Source organism: Musa acuminata, chromosome BXJ3-8 (genome assembly GCF_036884655.1).
Source record: "Musa acuminata AAA Group cultivar baxijiao chromosome BXJ3-8, Cavendish_Baxijiao_AAA, whole genome shotgun sequence".
NCBI classification, from domain to species: Eukaryota; Viridiplantae; Streptophyta; class Magnoliopsida; order Zingiberales; family Musaceae; genus Musa; species Musa acuminata.
In genome coordinates this window covers 43,978,374-43,996,087 of record NC_088356.1, presented here as the reverse complement: position 1 = coordinate 43,996,087, position 17,714 = coordinate 43,978,374, and the positions used below count along the sequence as shown (strand labels likewise).

At 37.4% G+C, this 17,714-nt stretch overlaps 1 protein-coding gene and 1 long non-coding RNA gene across 2 annotated transcripts; one reads left to right on the top strand and one right to left on the bottom strand.

Moving 5' to 3' along the window:
- Positions 1 to 6,782: 6,782 nt before the first annotated feature.
- On the bottom strand, positions 6,783 to 13,239 carry LOC103995200 (DEAD-box ATP-dependent RNA helicase 22). Its single transcript, XM_009415736.3, has 8 exons — positions 12,786 to 13,239; positions 11,430 to 11,720; positions 10,671 to 10,793; positions 9,837 to 10,276; positions 8,828 to 9,155; positions 8,066 to 8,218; positions 7,660 to 7,711; positions 6,783 to 7,068 (listed from the first exon to the last, which is right to left on the bottom strand). Exons 1-8 carry the CDS (start codon positions 13,143 to 13,145, stop codon positions 7,028 to 7,030), a joined length of 1,788 nt encoding a protein of 595 aa, XP_009414011.2. The 5' UTR covers positions 13,146 to 13,239; the 3' UTR covers positions 6,783 to 7,027.
- A 201-nt stretch (positions 13,240 to 13,440) lies between these two features.
- LOC135643998 (uncharacterized) lies at positions 13,441 to 16,921 on the top strand. Its single transcript, XR_010498390.1, has 2 exons — positions 13,441 to 13,567; positions 13,664 to 16,921. It is a non-coding gene; the product is annotated as an uncharacterized LOC135643998 (long non-coding RNA).
- Positions 16,922 to 17,714: the final 793 nt, after the last annotated feature.

The window sequence follows — 17,714 nt, the reverse complement described above, 5'->3', positions numbered from 1 at the left end:
TTTTTCCCTCTCTGGTGATTCCCACCCATTTGGATGTATCAGATATAAGCAGTGTAATTTCTGTTTCTCGTCAGGGTTCTTAATGTACCTGAAGAAACCAGTCATTAAATCGAAAGATATAGGATCACTGTCAATTTCTGGATCTTCATCTGTTGTATTAATCCAGTGAAGCTGCTTAGAAGTCAATTTACCGTCATTTAGCATGGTATCAACTTGCTCGATCAAAGCAGTGTTCCCGGACAATTTCTTGCCAGCCTATCATTCCTTCAATGCAAATATCAACTATAAATCCAACGGCAGTGTAACCAAATTAAATTGGTTGAGGGTACCTATAGATCAGAAGTCAAACCATAGCATGTTGATAAATATAAATATAAATATATATAATTAATATGTGCAACAGAAATAATATGATCAAAAGTCAAAAGTGTTATTTCTCTATGGGAAAGTGTGATGTATGATCTGTGGGTGTTGGTGTCATGGTTCTATCATGGTGTGCATCATTCATCTTCCCCTATGCTAAAAGCCAAGCGGTGGGCCTCCTGATGTTGGAGACACCGCAACAAAAGCCTTGTCTTGTCCGATGATCACCATGGCTGTGGACAGCGGAGGAGGATTCACTTTGCAGGTCTCACCTTTTCCTCATCTCCATTGTGACCTGAAGCTGTTCGAAACTCGAGGGAGGGAGAGAGGGAGGGAGGAAGAGAAATCTCTGCTAATATATTGATAGCGAACAAAGCTTGTAGTTTTAGCACAAGCAGAGACGTACGAGAACGAGTTGAGTGTCCACATCACATCACACACGCAATCACACGGCAGTGGTCACCATCTCAGGTGGCTTGCACCGGTAGTCCAGAAATAAAGCCAACAGCTTGATTTGTTTTATTGCTCTAAAACTCAGATGTCTTGCTCTAAAATTTTGCTAGACACTGTACTAATAATTATATATATATATATATATATATATAAAGATAACGAGATTGATGGTAATTAAGGGGCGAGTTCTGGGGAAATTTTTTTATGGAAAATATCTCTATTCTCAAAATTCCCTAACAACATTATTATTATTTTTTACTAATACCTAAAATATTTTTGACTCAAAAGATATTTTTTTAAAAAAATCTAAAAGAGAAAGAATGATTTTTCTATAAAATATTTTAACAAGAATAAATTACTAATTCCTTTTTATGGTTTATCTTAACAAGAATAAGTTACACTCCACTTATACTCATACTACACTTAATCATAGATTTAACATAAAAAATATTTTAAAAATTAATCATATTAAATTTATAGAAAAGTAAAAATTGATACTAAGCATTTTATATATCATCCTAGTAGTTCTAGAGAAGTTTAAATATGTTTCATGAAAATTTAAAGAGTTACGCTAGATCACATATTTCAAAAATTACTCATCTTAAATTCATATAAAAATAAAAATAAAAATGATACCAAACATAGTATCATCTTACTTTAGTAATTATGAAGAAGTTTAAAAAGATTTAATAAAAAATAAATCAGTTATATACTCGATGATCATCGATTCAATAAAAAAAAATATCTTATTTAATTTTTTATTCATCCTAAAATTATAAAAAATTAAAATAATATTAAATATCTTAGAATCACGTATTAGTAGTCGTAAAGAAATTTGAATTGATTTGATCAAGATAACTTAATTACATTCGATTAAATACTTATACTCGATCAACGAGTTATATTCAAGTCATCACGCTCGCGTTACACTCAGATTATACTTGCTGATGACCAAATTGAATTGAAATAGATCGATTCGAAAGTATTTTTTTTAAAAAAAAATAATTTTTTTGATAAAATTTAAATATGAAAACGATAAAAGTTCAACATAAAAAAAAATTCCGTGATAAATTACCCATATTTTGCCCCCTCTTTTTCCCCCCTGCAAGAACACGATACAAACCGCTGTAGGCTGCAGTGATCTCTACTTGCCTTGTGGTACTCTTCCTTCTGTAGCTACTGCTTTGGGATTTGGAGCACAGCACATGCCCACCCTTTTGGCTGCCCCCGTCGAACACCACTGTGTCTCTTTCCCATTCTCATCATCCCATCACCGCACCCGACACAATCCAATCTCTCTATCTCTCTCTCTCTCTCTCCGTTTATCGAAGAAGAAGACGGTAACTTCGTCCACCATTTCCCCTGGCCATGCCTGGGAAAAGATGATGTACCTTTGGCCACATCCTCCCTGGGAATAACTATAATAGAAGATGGGGGGAGCTACATGGGCCTCATGATGGTCCTCCGCGTGATCATGAGAAGCGAGAAAGATGGGGCGGCTGTACCACCAGCTATCACCACCACCTTCCCTTCTCTCTTCCTTCTCCTCGCCCCTGGGCTCAACATCAATTATGGCCCTCCCACCCACATCATCACCCGTCTCTTCTGCTCGCTTTGGGCAGTCATCATCATTACTTTCCCGTCGTTTCGGTAGGAGTGGGAGGTCATGTGAAGCCTAAAAGCAAGAGGGAGGAGGCGGTGGAGAGAGGAGATGGCCTTGTGGTGGGGGGAAGCTCCACTGTCTTCACGCCAAGGAAAGCACATCGATCTCCCTCTTCTGTACTTGCGTTGGGGAATCAAGCGTCTCGGTCCGATCCTTTCAGCTTTTAGCTACGATTGTGTAAAAGAACAGGCACTACTAGACTTGCTTTGCTAAGCTTCTTCTTCCATGCATGTCTTACTTTGTCGATGCATGTTGCCGTGTGACGGGATTTGATCCTTAAATGTGTGTTTCTGCTCATGTATCTTTCGTTTTCCTTTTCCTATCGATTTCCTACGAATCTAAGACAGCTTAAAATTCTTCCATCTGCCCTAAATAGTTTCTTACCATCTCGCTAGGGTTGTGATATCCCGATAGCCTCGCTTTCCTTGCCCTCACTCTTTGCTTCCTTCGCACGGTCGCCCAGATGAGATCCCCACCAGCCCATGGAGTGGATCTGATCTATCAAAACAGGTTGACTGGAACTGTGGAAACATATGTTCTTGAGACATAGCAAGATCCAAGTCCACTTCTTGGTTGGTCTCAGCATAAGGACCTCGTAAGCTGTTGCTGCATAATTATGGCAGTCACATCCATCTGGATGTAGTAATTAGATTCATCGTGTAGGTTCGAGAACTAATGAATCTTTTGCTTTCTTCTCGATTGTATAGTAGGAGGATCAAATGCTTGCTTGTGTTCACAATGCAATCATTGTGCAAGAAATACAAGACAAGGGAAACTATAGGCCTCACTTCTTTCTGCAGAATTGATCAGTCATTTGATTCGATCAGAGGTACTGTCTTAAAGGTTCAATGCATGTTGAGTTCTTTTAGGTACTAACTTGCTAACTTGCAATTAGGTTATCTTTAGAGTGATAACACCTAAGTCTTATCTCTTTCCTCATTTAATTTGCTGATCATACATATGATGGTCAACATGCTACTGGTGTACATTATCAATCAATCACTAAATCACTAATGCAATCATCTTTTTGTCTATGGATGTCGGTTTATCATCATCATCATCATCATCATCTTTGTGTGTGGAGCTTTCGGAAACAGTTTGTGGGCTAATTTTGCAGTGACTATAATGCTTGCTTATGAATTCATTATGGATAATAGTATGTCAATGGACCATTATGCTGAGGTAAACAGTCTTGGTGCTATATTTTCTGGATTCATGTTCCTTTGATGATGTGTATACTTTGTTGGAAGCTGTTCGAGCTTCAAAGTGACAAGTTCTTCTAGAATTTGGAAAGGTTATTGATAGAATAAATCTGTTTTCATGATCAAAATACTGAACTCTTTTAACAGTTGCATCAGTGCTGAAATGAGATAGATAAATCCTACAGCATGTCATATCATTTTCATGTCTTATTCAGACAGACACTTATCACTTGCAAATGTCAAGTGGAAGGTGTAGCAGTGTCTATCAATGTCAAATATATGTATATGCATATGGAATGAGAAAAACATGGACTTGTCTGGTCATATTTATCTGTCTGCATCTTATTATCATAGGATAAACTTGTATGATTATTTCTAGCTGATCCTAAGACTCAGGAAATCAGCATGGTTGGTCGAAAAGATTTTTCGTATACGAAATAGCGATTACGAAGGATCCAGTGATTTTTTTGCTTAATTCTAAGAACAATAATGTGGGGAAGACAGTGATGAACTCAACTCTGATCTCACCAGCTGTGCACACTCTTTTCCTGTATAGGTTTGAGGGAGTCGATACTTATCATTCCTAAAGGCTTAGTGTTTAGAAACACCATCATCGTATGAGGTGGAGAAGAACTCTTTCTGTATAGAACAGGAATTACACAGTCACAGAATGAACTGAGAATATTGTTGCACACTTTCCTTTCTCAAAAGTAGTATGCATAGTTCATCATATGTGTTGGTTTTGATGTATTATGATTATTCTACTTTGTCAGGCCCCTTCTACCATGTAATCATTTAGGCCTTTCTATCTCTTGGGGAATTCATCACTTGCCTATCAAACAAGTAGGAAGTGGACAAATAAATCATTTGTTGTTGTTAACCATCCAAATCTGCTGTCATGTTCCAGCCAAGTTCACTTCTTCAAGGTCCATAACCTTATCTCTTGTCATTTTCCTAACATTATATATATATCTCAAACATCAAGCTAGTTGAATAGTAAGGATCATAACCTTATTATCTGCAAGCAAATTCTTTCTGAGGGAAGTTACAGGTGAAGAATGGAGGAGAATATAGCTTATAGAAATCAAATCTCAACTGGATTTACTTGAGCTTGGATCTTGTTTGAAGTACTACCATCTGCCTTCTCCAGTGTCTCTCTTCCAAGAATGTTGATTGCATTGAATTAGGAGCTTAGGGTTGCTAAAGATTCCAATAGGGTGTTTGGTAGATCCATGTGATGCCACTTATTGCTGCTAGTTGATGGGAGATTGACAATGTGATGGATAATAGCATTTTGTATTATTCACTTCTTTAAGATGATGTCTATTATCTTAGTTTTAATTATGGCATGCTTTTTCACATATGGATTTAGAGCCACAAAATTGTAGGAAAAACACTTGGTTTTTTTTTTCCCTTAAAATAATGAATGGTTAATATAATATAATTAAAGAAATGATGTGCATGTGGTTCTAACATTCTTTACTTGTGTCTATTGAATATATAATCAAATACAGCTTTTACTATGTAAAAAATAATTATAATATCTCTTTGGATTTATTAGAGAAAACCTTAAGAGCTCCTCAAAATTCCTAAAAGTTTCACATAATCTTTTTTCCTTTCATCCAAAGACTGCTGAAATGTAAAATCTTGCTTATAAATAAACTTTGCCAATGGCCAAGATTTCATGCAAGTAAAATGATTATTAATTTAATAATTCAAAAGTATATGTTAGTCTTAAAGGGGAGAAACACGATTAGACACTATAAAAGAAGAGCTTATGGATCATTTCATAAAATTGCTACATTGCTTGGGACATATCATTTAATTGATGGTTATAAGTTTTAGTCTTTTCCCCTTAGACTGTATAAACATGGAGAAATTTCCTGCAAGATAGATAAACAAGAAAATAGGGGAATATTGGAGACATTGGTGTGGAGGTTTTGGAATTGTGGAGTAATTTCTTTTTTCTAGGATTAGATTGCTACATTTTGGGTACATTGGTATGAACTCAACATGAGTTTGAGAAGAAGTTTAGTAGAATATTGCTAGCACATGAGGAGGGAAAAACTCAAATAATATTAATTACTGCATCTAACATAAGACACAGAATGAAATAAATGATGTCTGTCTGGTTAATGTAATATAATAAAAGTGATAGGTCTCATATTGAATGTCTTAAGAGTATATGTTTGATGGAATAATTTTTTTATTTTTTAAAAATAAAAATATTCATAATTTTTTTATGCGACGAGTTAACCTTATCATTATTGATATTTAAATATTCATATTATTTTTATGCGCATAATAAAATTTTAAATGATATTACTTTGGTTTGGAGTTTCAATAAACAGTCAAATGATAGTTCACTGATAAAGATTAATTATTATGACTTATATGCAGTTTTTGTATATGATAAAACTATGCTTATGCTCAACTTGAAGATAGAAGGATAAATATAAAATAATTATTCATTTTATAATATTATATATATGTATATATACATATATACATATACATATAAATAAATAAATATATATATATATATATATACTTATATGTTTACGTATACATATATATACATATATATGTATACATATATATACATATATATGTATACATATATATACATATATATGTATACATATATATACATATATATGTATACATATATATGTATACATATATATACATATATATGTATACATATATATACATATATATGTATAAATATATATACATATATAATTTCAATCACAAAAATCATTTTGGTAATAACATCATCCCATTTTGCTATGCCTAATAATTTTGCACACTTAAAATATTAAATTTAGTGAATTAGATATACTTAGCAAAGATTAAGCTATCGGATCAAAGTATACATAAAACATTAGTCTCATTGATGATGTATCAAACCCGATAAATTTTCTAAAAATGACTAAGACCTTATTGTTTGATATTATGGATCGAGTTCTATCTACACTTGTAATATACAAAAAAAATAAAATCGTATTATGAAATTTGCCCCCTGAAAACATTTCTCTTTCAAGAATTCATATACAATAACAAAACCAATTGTTCCTCGGGAAGAACTATCAAACATGTAAATCTTCAACAACTGTACCTCTTCCAGAAAAGAATCACTTGGCAAGATTCTTGCCATGGCAGAGCCTACTAGCCAGGCATACATTAATGACTTTTGTTTCTCTAGATATATCAAAACGATACATGATGATGTAAAGCTTGTTGAACATGGATAATGCTGATTTACAAACATATTACATGGCTGTGGTTCCAAATAAATTACTACTGTCTGCATGATTCTTTTGTTCCAAAATCTCGATCTACATTATACTGAAGCCAAAGATGCACCTTCAGATGTATTTCGACCTGTAAATAGTCAGCAGATAGAAATGGTTAACTGCAAAGATCTAATACTTAAAAGAAATGATTATTTCGTACACATCATGTATGCAACAAAGTCTACAGTTGGAGAGCTTAGAAGAGCCAGAATAGTTCTTAATAATTGTTGACCAGACGCTTGGCTATTGCCAATTTTACAAAGTGCTGATAACACAATGATGGTTTATGATCATGGTATTCATACTGGCCGGTATGATAAGAAAACACAAGTTAGCAATCATGAGGTTTTATAGATTGGATTAACATTGATGTGAATCTTACTGCAGAGAGAAAGGTAACACAGTGACAAACAGAATGCTCTTTACATCATTCTCAAGCAAGAAAGCATTTTGTGCAAAAAAATAAAGTAGTTAACTACATACAGGTATGACAGATATATCATCCACATGAACTTTGGGTATACATGATATGTTATGGTCTTGTTAAAAATGAGTGGCACAGAAAAATGCTAATCATGATTATATAACTGTCATGCCTGTCAAGTGTAATTATAGAAATAGACATGGAGGAAATGAATCAAAAGAAGCCAAGAAAGAAAAGCTTGTACTTGCAGCATACCTCTTTTCTTAAGTTTATTTCTGAAGCTCCTTTTCCTGCTAAATGCATTCTCCTGTATGGGAAAATCAGGGGTCAATAACATTAGAAGCTAAGAAACATCAACAACTTTTCATGTGGCTTAGTCTAATTTGCTAAATCATAACATCTCATGCAACTTATTCTATTTTGCTTAATCAACATGTTGCCATTTTAGCAATATTGTTGCAAGTTGATAAGAAATAGTGTTATGGATTATAGTGGTATAACAAGCTCAAGTGAGTCGAGCCAAAAAGACTAATTCTGACATTACAAACATTTCATGCAGTTGTCCTGATTCACTATTAAAACATGCTGCTACTTTGCAAGAATATGGCAATGTCACATATTGGCTCGGTCCTGATGAAACATAACTTGAATCGGAACGTACCACAGGCTCGCCCGTCCTCTCTGCCTGACGAACAGCACATACAAGATCTTGATTTGATCTGGTATAAAGACTTGTAACAGTTCCAAACTGACCAGCTCTGCCTGTGCGCCCAACCCTATGCAGAAAATCTACAGCAGAGGTTGCAAACTCTGCCTAACATTGGGAAACAGAAGGAATACATTTAGTCGTCAAATGTGGTTTAGGCTTATGGAACGATAGCAAAGATAACAAGTAAATCTCGCCCAAATTGTCTTCACCTATACTTTTTCATCATACGCAATATACCCTGCCTGGAGCTAAACTCCATATAATGATGCATGTTAGTATGAATAATTGTTACTATGAGCAAAGTGCTAGTTCATAACATATCATATGTTATCATAAGTGAATTGCCAACATGGATAAAGAACTGGTACTACATAACATAGAATACTATATGGTCTGTCTTGTGCCAATAGGACATTTATCATCCTTTGAGATTCAAAAGTGAAAAAAACATGCCATATAGTTAGCTTCTTTTAAATGCAAAAGACACAAATATTTTTCTGCATTTATATTTAATCAGGAAACATGTAACAATGTGGTACCAACCATCATGGTACAACTCAGTATAGTATGTATAGACTGCCAATGGTCAACCAGCATAGGCACTGTAACTGAGACTTCATTTCTTGATTGCCACAACAAAAGGTTTCAACATAATTGGCCTAAAGATAAATTAAATATAAGCATACTTATTTATTTTAACATTCATTTAAATACCTGAATGACATGTGAAACATTTGGTATGTCAAGACCACGAGACGCAGCATCAGTGCAGACAAATATACCACCATTTTTGCGGAAACGGTTCAAATTACTTGTTCGTTCCTCCAAAGAGCCTTCCCGGTGGTACAAAATGCATTCAAGACCAACTCTTTCCAATATCTTTGCCACTGATTGAACAGCATCAACAGTATTAGCAAAGACCATGGTTCTCCTTGCATCGACATGAGAATCTGGAGCTTTACATCTATAACCATAGTTCACTGCATCTAGAAGAGCATCAACTTGTGTATCAGGTGTTACTTCTATCCATCTCTGCTCCAACCTGAAAAACAATCACAAAAAATATAGCAAAAGCATTATTATAGAATTACAAGTGAGCATCCTACAAAAAGTTGATTGCAAAATTCACCTTGCATAAATTAATTGGGATACAGTGTTGAGGGCTGTGAACCCTGCAGAGTTCTTTTCCCTCAGAAGTTACTTGCATCTGAACACTATGTCATTCTTAAATAGCAACAGTGCAACACTTATGACTGCTAAGAGTTTCATAAAGTAGCTACTAGCCCAATCAATTCCATGAAAGATAATTATTGGTTCCAGGACCATTCTGCCCAGTGGCTGCCTCCATCATGTGGCTGGCAAAGATGTATTGCCTTATATCCGCCGACTAGTTGATGTAAAGGATGTGTTGCTGTACCAGGCCAGTGGACAGCATAATCCAGTTGTATGTACAAATCACATATATAATACTGTTTGTGGGCTAGATCTAGTCATTGCTCTTCATTGGATGTCACTATGTACTGGTATTCCAGTTAGCAAAACAACCTTAAAAACCAACTGATAGGTACCTATCAAAGCACAAATTTCTCCCAGGATTTACGATAAATCAGAACATGGTCTATTCGAAGTTTTAAGACTTCTATAACAGTTAAAGAAGAAGCTTTGTCTACAGACTGTAAGGGCATAACAACAACAATTAATAAATCAAGAAGAAGATGCAGACCTAGGATTGTGCCGATGGAGGAAACTTCCACTGACACAAATGGCTTCAGGAAACATTCGTTTCAGCACTCCACCAGCAGTTCTCTTGCCACTACTAGGAAGTGTGGCAGCAACAAAAACATACTGCTTGCTGCGTGTATAAATTTTCCTAACCCTCTTCCAGTCCTTCACACTGGTGTTCAACTCTTCTGACTCACTTTCCAAACCTTCGTCATCATCGCAGTTGTCACCGTCTTCCTCATCATTATTAAGAAGCTGCTTATAGTTGTCATCATCAGATTTTAATTCCATATTACACTTGTTGTCTTCATCAATCACAGACTCTTTTGCAGAATCTTGCATCTTGGACACTAGTTTTTCTTCAAAACGTAACATGTTAATGAGACGGATAACTTGGTTTTGAAAACTTCCACAAAGAAGCATATCTGCTTCATCAAACACCTATATTTGACAAGGATAGGCATATTAAATTTTACCTAGAAAAATGAAACTTTTATATTTTAAGCTATCACAAATAATGACGGTAAAAAAAACGCAGGTACATGATATTGTATGACATAAAATTACTCTGGAAACCTAGTGTCATTTAATATAAAATTACACAGGTATATCAGTAAAAAAAACCATTAAAACATTTAATATAAGCAATGAATCGATATTGCCATCATGTCATGAACATTCATTTACTAAAAGCATAAGCATAAAAAAGAACATAACCAGTTTCCAGTTTCCTTTTTTTAACAAAAAAGCAAATTGTCATGAAAGAAATTAACCTAGCAAAAAAACAACCTTCACTTCTAGCTCATCAAAATAAGTTTCAGAGAGATGAATGTACCACAGATTTGATATTCTGTAAGAAATTAGCACGCCGTTTTTTCTCAGGGTCAAATTCAAACAAGTAATTTAAAAGAGCAACTGGAGTGGAGACAAGAATATCTGGGTGAGCAACTGGCCATCCCTGCATTCAAAATTTGGGAACTGTCAAAATTAAAAGAGCAATACAAGATGTTTCATCATTCAAAGACATATCACATAAAAATCTGAGTTAGCTATCATGTGGAACTGTTCAAGTCAGAGTCAAACAGGTAATTTAAAAGAACAACTGGATTGGATTAAAAAAAAAAAAAAATCTGGCTGAGCAACTGGCCCTTCCTGCAGTTACCATTTGAGTACTGCCAAAATTAGAACAACAATGCAAGATCATCATCACTCATAACTCTAAGTCAGCTATGTAAAAGTGTGGAGCGGGTTTTGCAGGACTAGTTGGATTTATGCAACCTGTATGCAGGTTCCACAGAGTTTAAGTTGCTGCTATATTAAGTAGCTTTAGACAAACAAAAGAAAAGGCCTAAATTTGTTGATTAAAAATCCATCCAGTGAATAGTAAGAACTAAATTTCAATCTTGTTTAACAGTGTAAATCCACTAGACAGAAGAAGCAACTTGCAGATGAAGATGCACAAATCAAGTGACTATTTTAAAAAGTTATGGGGAACTGCTGAATGGTGATCGATAAATCACTAACTGACATCAGCCAAATAACTTACATAATCAAAACTCAAAAGCAATATAGATGGGAAAAAAAAAACACTTACCCTTCGTCCACAAACTGCAGCAACTTTGACGAGTGATTCACCTGAATCATCCAGTAGATTATTAGCCATGTCAGCTACTTGCTCACATAGCATCACATTAGGGCACAGGACCAGATAAGTCTTTTTATGTTTTTCAGGATTTCCTTTAGAAACATCAGTTCCTTTATTGGGATCCAAATTCCTGCATAGCTTCTCAATCAATGGAACCAAGTAGCCATGTGTTTTGCCGCTACCTGTCTCTGCAGCAATGATCACATCTTTCCCTGTAAGAATATGAGGAATACAAGCAGCCTGAAACGAAAACCATATATGAACTTCAATATACACACCCAGTGGAATTAATCTTTTCACTACAAATCATACTAAATATGGAAATATGTAAGGTGCAGTAATGCAATTTGAATAATTAACTTGAGCACCACAAGTGGAATGGCATTTTCAGATATGTGACCACAATAATGTATACTTCAATCTAGCATAGAAAGAAAGAAGAGAAGAAAAGGAGGGGATGAAACAGAGTTGCATGCATTTGCAAAATTGAGGAACAAAAGAAATCCTTCAGCAGAACTCGATATTAATTAACATCTATACTTTCTTGATGTTTGAAGACATTTAAAGCCTTCTACAATTGTATTTCTAGATAGCTGTTGTATAACGAGGATTATTTGCACCAAAAGAAAGGCACAAACTCTCCCAACTTAGTGTCTCTCTGCAAAACAGAACATTGTCTGCAAAACAGTTCTCTGCAAAACTCTCCCAATCAGTGATTTTTCACAAAAAAGATAGAATTGCATTGACGTTTTGTATGCTAAAAATGCAGCTAAATTGCTTATTGCTCGATATCTGGTGTATAACTAGGACTATTTGCTCCAAAAGGAAGGCACAACCTCCCTCGACTTGGTAATTCTCTCTGCAAAGAAAAACATAGTTTGAAGCCAACCCAGTCAGCGATTTTTCACACAAAGGTGTTCTATGGACTGGTCATCTAAGAATCCCCACTAAATATAAGTTCTCTAAGAATCAGAAAGACTGCATTTCTTTCCCCTCTCAGTTCACTGGAGAGACTGCAAATGCCTCCCACTCAACCTACATCTTTCTTCTTTTCTTAATTCATCGCATAAAAAATAAAATATCTCAACTCCGATCACCCAGGTATATCAAGATTCTGCGTCCAAGACACAACAGAAGGCCAAGTATCTTAGACAAATATCAGGTCCAACAGTATCTGTTTTTCTCAGGTCGATCCTGATCCTTCCTAACCTAATGCGATCTCTTCTACGCATTTATTCAAACATATAGATACTATACCGTTGCTACTCAAAACTATAGATAGAGAAAGCACGGGACGGCGGGAACCTGGACGAGGGAGGGCCTGAGCAGCGAGGCCTTGGCGAGAACATGGCTGAGGTGGTCAGAGATCCCCAGGGACTTCCAAGAGACACCCTCTCCCGCGAAGAAGTAGCTGCCGTTGCCGTCACCGTCGCCGTCGCCGCCGCCACCACTCCATTCCGCCGCCGGTTCGTCCGCGACCTTCGTGGCGACAGAGTAAGTCCTGGTCCTTCCGAGGGGCCTTAGCCGTGGCCACGGCGCGGAGATTGAGGCGCGAGGCGAGGACTGCGATGGCCTGGGCGCAAGGAAGAGGAGGCAGAGAGGGTGGCGAGACGACAGCGCGGCACGGAAGCAGTGGAGAAGAGGAGGTTGACGAACAGGATGCATCGTTGCGTTCGCCGGTGACTCTTCGTCTACGCAGGATGAGAGCACCCCATCGCGCACGCAGGCTCGTCAAGAACGCAGAGTTTAGAGATTACACCTCACGAAACCCTACCCTTATCGGATCTAAAACAAGGATCCATAAAGCAGCAAGCAACGAGATCCACACTTCTCGGATCCTCGCACTCCTACCATCCGCTCTGTGTCTAAGGATTGCAATGGGCCCAAATGTGGGACCGAGATTTCACCCAGTAAAATAAAAGGTACCGACGGAATACTGTCGAAAGTAGTATTTTTGACGCCGAACACAAATCTTATGATGCCCGCAAGCGCGTCTCGTAACCTCCCTCCCTCCACAGTTCGTCGATCGCGTGTTTCGTCTCCCGGAGATTGCGATCCTCTTCGCGAGCCTGCGGTCGGGCTCTCAGGTTTTTTTCCTCCCTACCTCTAATAGTCTCCTTGAATTGTTCCATACTCCGATTTCATCATCTTTCATCTCTTCTTTTTGTGGTTACTGATGCCAGAAGAAGCATCACCGTCGAGCTCGCGAGAAGGCGGTGGCTGTCCCCTCTCTCTCTGACTGCTCTCATCACGATTTTTTTAATTATGAATAAATGAGAGATGAATTAAGGTTTGCTTGTTGATTTTAGGGAAAAGGAACCGTTTTTGCGGCTAATGGTATGATTTTTTAGCTCTGCAACTAATTTTGTCGTCGGCCAATTGATGTTGCTGTTCTGATCGTTCTTCGGTTCTTGTATCCTCCTTCGGCTATTAGTTTTTAGCGCCTCTTTAATTCATGATTACCCTGGATCCAGAATCTTCGCAATTCCTTCATTCATTCACCGTAGAAAATTAGTCCTGTTCCTGGGTAACTGAAAACGTTGAGGGCAGGTGTTTTGAGTAACGGGTAGATGGGATTTGCTCATTTTCTCTTCACTACAAGAATTTGATGTGGTGATTGTTCATGTTGGCATCAAAAGTGGTAATATCCAAGATTGTTGTGCTCATATCAACCAGTTATGATCTATGAATGAATGCTACGAATTCGTTTCCTTTTTTCTTCTATGATATATTGATATGCTGCAGTGCAGATGGAAGATATGGATTGGTGGTTGTGCTCCTTTTGAGTTTGGAAATGCTCATCCTTTCGTTGAAATCATTCTCTTGTTTTGGAGACAACTAGGACCATCTTACTTTGTGCTAAATTGGCTGTCCTGACATGCTTTTAAACAAAGAGATTAACAAAAAACTTTCTTTAAATAGCTTATGAGACACACAAATATGGACTAATGAGTAAGATGTTTCTACTAATATGCTCACATGAAGCTTGCTAAAGGCATATTGCTTGATTTTTTGAATGAGGTTTTTTACTGCTTCCACAAGGACTTAAAGTTTCATTTACCCAAAGGTGATGAGCTTCCATCAGGGGTACTATCTTATGAGAGTAAGGTTCGCTGTACCGTACCGTACCGACGTTTCGACCCGGGCTCGATACGGTACGGTACCAGTGTACCGGGCGGTACATCAGGGCATACCGAGCGCACACCCTGGTGTACCGAATAATTTTTTATTTTTTTTTCATACTGTAGCAGTGCTATAGTATAGTACTGTAGCATTGTAGCGGTACCGGGCGGTTCGCGTATCGGTAACCTGTAGGACCGGTACGTACCGCTCGGTACGGGCGGTATGCTTCAGTACGACAGACCTTATATGAGAGTATATGTCATTGGTAACAAGCATTTCTGGTTGTTGACTGATCAAGATGATGTCAACATTAGTTTTTATCCATTTATTTGCATCTCTGCTTGATGGTAATGGCAGGGCACATCATTTTTACTTAGTCATTTGTGTCAGCACACTGGTCAGCCTTACACCACAATGGTAATAGAGTATATGATATAGCTAATAAGAATGTGGTTGACCGATCAGGATTATGCCAACATGATATTTTCACCCATTTTTAATATTTATGGTAGTATCTGGGCATATCATTTTTATTTAGTCATGAGTTTTGGTATAGTGATTAGCCTTTCACCTTTTTCTTCCTCAGGAAAATCCAGAAGAAGTAGATCAGCTTTTGCACAACACTTGGTTCGAAATGCATGCAGCAGTGTGGTCAGGTTGGCATTCACCAAAATCTCAGAAACACTTCTGCAAGCACACAACAGTTAGGATTTGGTTCAGACAGTGCGCAAAATAGTGGCACCTCATTCCTTTCTCTGGCTAAGGGAAGTAAGAGACTGAGAAGTTATTACCATTTGGAGCCTATCAAGCAAGATCAAGGCACAGAGCAAGTCAAGCAAGATCGGGGAACAGAAACCATCAAAGAAGAGCATTCTGATAGACCTGATGATGATGATTCCGTTACCTTTATGTTTGACAACATAAAAACAGAGATTGTTTAAATAACAGAAATAGATGGTTCAGATAGTGTGCAAAATAGTGGCACCTCATTCCTTTCTCATGCCAAGGAAAGTAAGAGGCTGAGAAGTGATTACCATTTGGAGCTTATCAAGTGAGATCAAGGCACAGAGCCTGTAAAGCAAGATCAGGGAGCAGAAACCATCAAGTAAGAGTATTCTGGTAAACCTGATGATGGTTGATTCCATTACCTTTATGTTTGACAACAGACAGGCAGAGAGTGGCAAAATGCAGAAAGAGGTGGGGTTGTCAGCGATGAAGGGGTTGAGAAGTTGGTGAATCTAATGCAACTTGGTAAAACTGAAAAAATAGATTTGTTTGGTCAGATAATGCTTTGTGCAGTTGGAAGTTGCCTGTAAACCTAAATGCTCTGCAGATTTGTAACATTGTTAAGTCGGTGAATAATTTGTGCAGTCACAATAATATGTAGATCCAGAGGAAAGCTAGGAGTCTTGTTTGGCACTTGGAAGAAACAGGTTGAAGCTGAAATGTCAAAAATTGATGCGAATTCTGTCAGGCAGCCTGTTTCAGGGCCAGTCAAACCAGGTTATTCTTATGTTACTGAAGGAATTAAGAAATAAACGCACTGGATCAACTAGAACATCAGCATGCAAACCTCTGCCTGGTAAACCTGCAACATGAGATTTTACTATGAAGTCAAATTTACCTGCAAAGTTGCTGCTGCTAGTGTGTGTTCAGAGTTGCCTACCATAACAGTTTAGGATGAGAAGAGCAGTGTTCCAAATCAGTCTAAAAAACAAAAGCCAATTTTGTTCTACTGATCAAGGTTATCACAGGTGGAAAAAGCATCACAATTTGCACAAACATGTGAAAAACCATTTGATATGCATGTTGGTGATCATGGAATGTTGCCGCAAACTGATTGTTAGGATTCATAACCCTGGGCTTTGCCAAAGCCCTGTACATAGTGCCAGTGGCTGCTCTTTTGAGGACCCAGTGGTTACGGGCAATAAGTAGATCATAATGATTATAAATTGAAGGAACAAGTAGCCATTCTTGATGAAGAAACAGCAGAAATGTTGAGGAAACTGGTAAGGTTGCAGACCCTACTAAAACTGCCTGTTCATCTTCTCCAAATGAAAATGGAGTTCCCTTGACTGAATTGAGTACAAGAATTGCTTTTAGTTCTATGCATGTCTTGAACCTTCAGCTGTTGAAGATAATATGGGGTTGAATCTACTTGCTGCGAGATGACTGACTCAAGATCTGGGCCGTAAGTTTACACGATCCGAAGGCCTACTTCAAGTCTGACCGATCTGGGTCAATCCCACAAATGGGCTCTAATAGTGGAATTATAAAGTGAAAGTATTAATAAATCTCTGAATATTATTAGGATTCAATACATGAATTGAACAAAAATATATGAAAAAAGCTTCTTTTTTTTTCATCGATCGGCGTCTAATTATACAAAAGTGATTATGGTTGATTGAGGGAAGAAAAAGAAGAACAAATGTTCTTATATTTTCTATTTCCTATTAATCGATACAAGTACTCTTAGAAGCCATCCACAATTTAGTCAACCCAGATATCGCGAGAGTTGATTGATTCACACCAAAAACATACGCCAACGATGTAATAATACACCAACTAATATATATAGTTATAGTTATATATATATATATATATATATATATATATATATATATATATATATATATATATATATATATATATATATATATATATATATATATATATATATATAGATGGATATATCATGGCGTGTACAACTTGGAAAGAGCCCTCAAGAGCTGCACCTGCAACCTCAGCCGGAGGATGTAGTCGGCCGTGTGCAGGAGAAGCTGCTCGGCGGGCAGCTGCCTTCCGCCGGGCACAAGCCGACGCAGCTCCCTCACCTTCCGCCGCAGCGAACCGCCTACGGCGAACCTCCCTTTCCCTCGATGGCTGAGGCGAGGCCCGCCGCAGCTCGTCGCTCCACCGAGTTTAGGGAGCTCGTCGCGGCTCCCTCTGGCCGCCTCTTGCCGTCGCCGCCCGTCCATCTCCGGTAGCTGGTGGCGAGCACTGCGATCTGGGGGAGTTTATAGAGGAAGAGATAGGGATGTGTGTAGGAGAGAGAGAAGAGGCAGAAAGAGAGAGTCCGAATGGACGAAAATTCTAAGCATGGGAGACTCT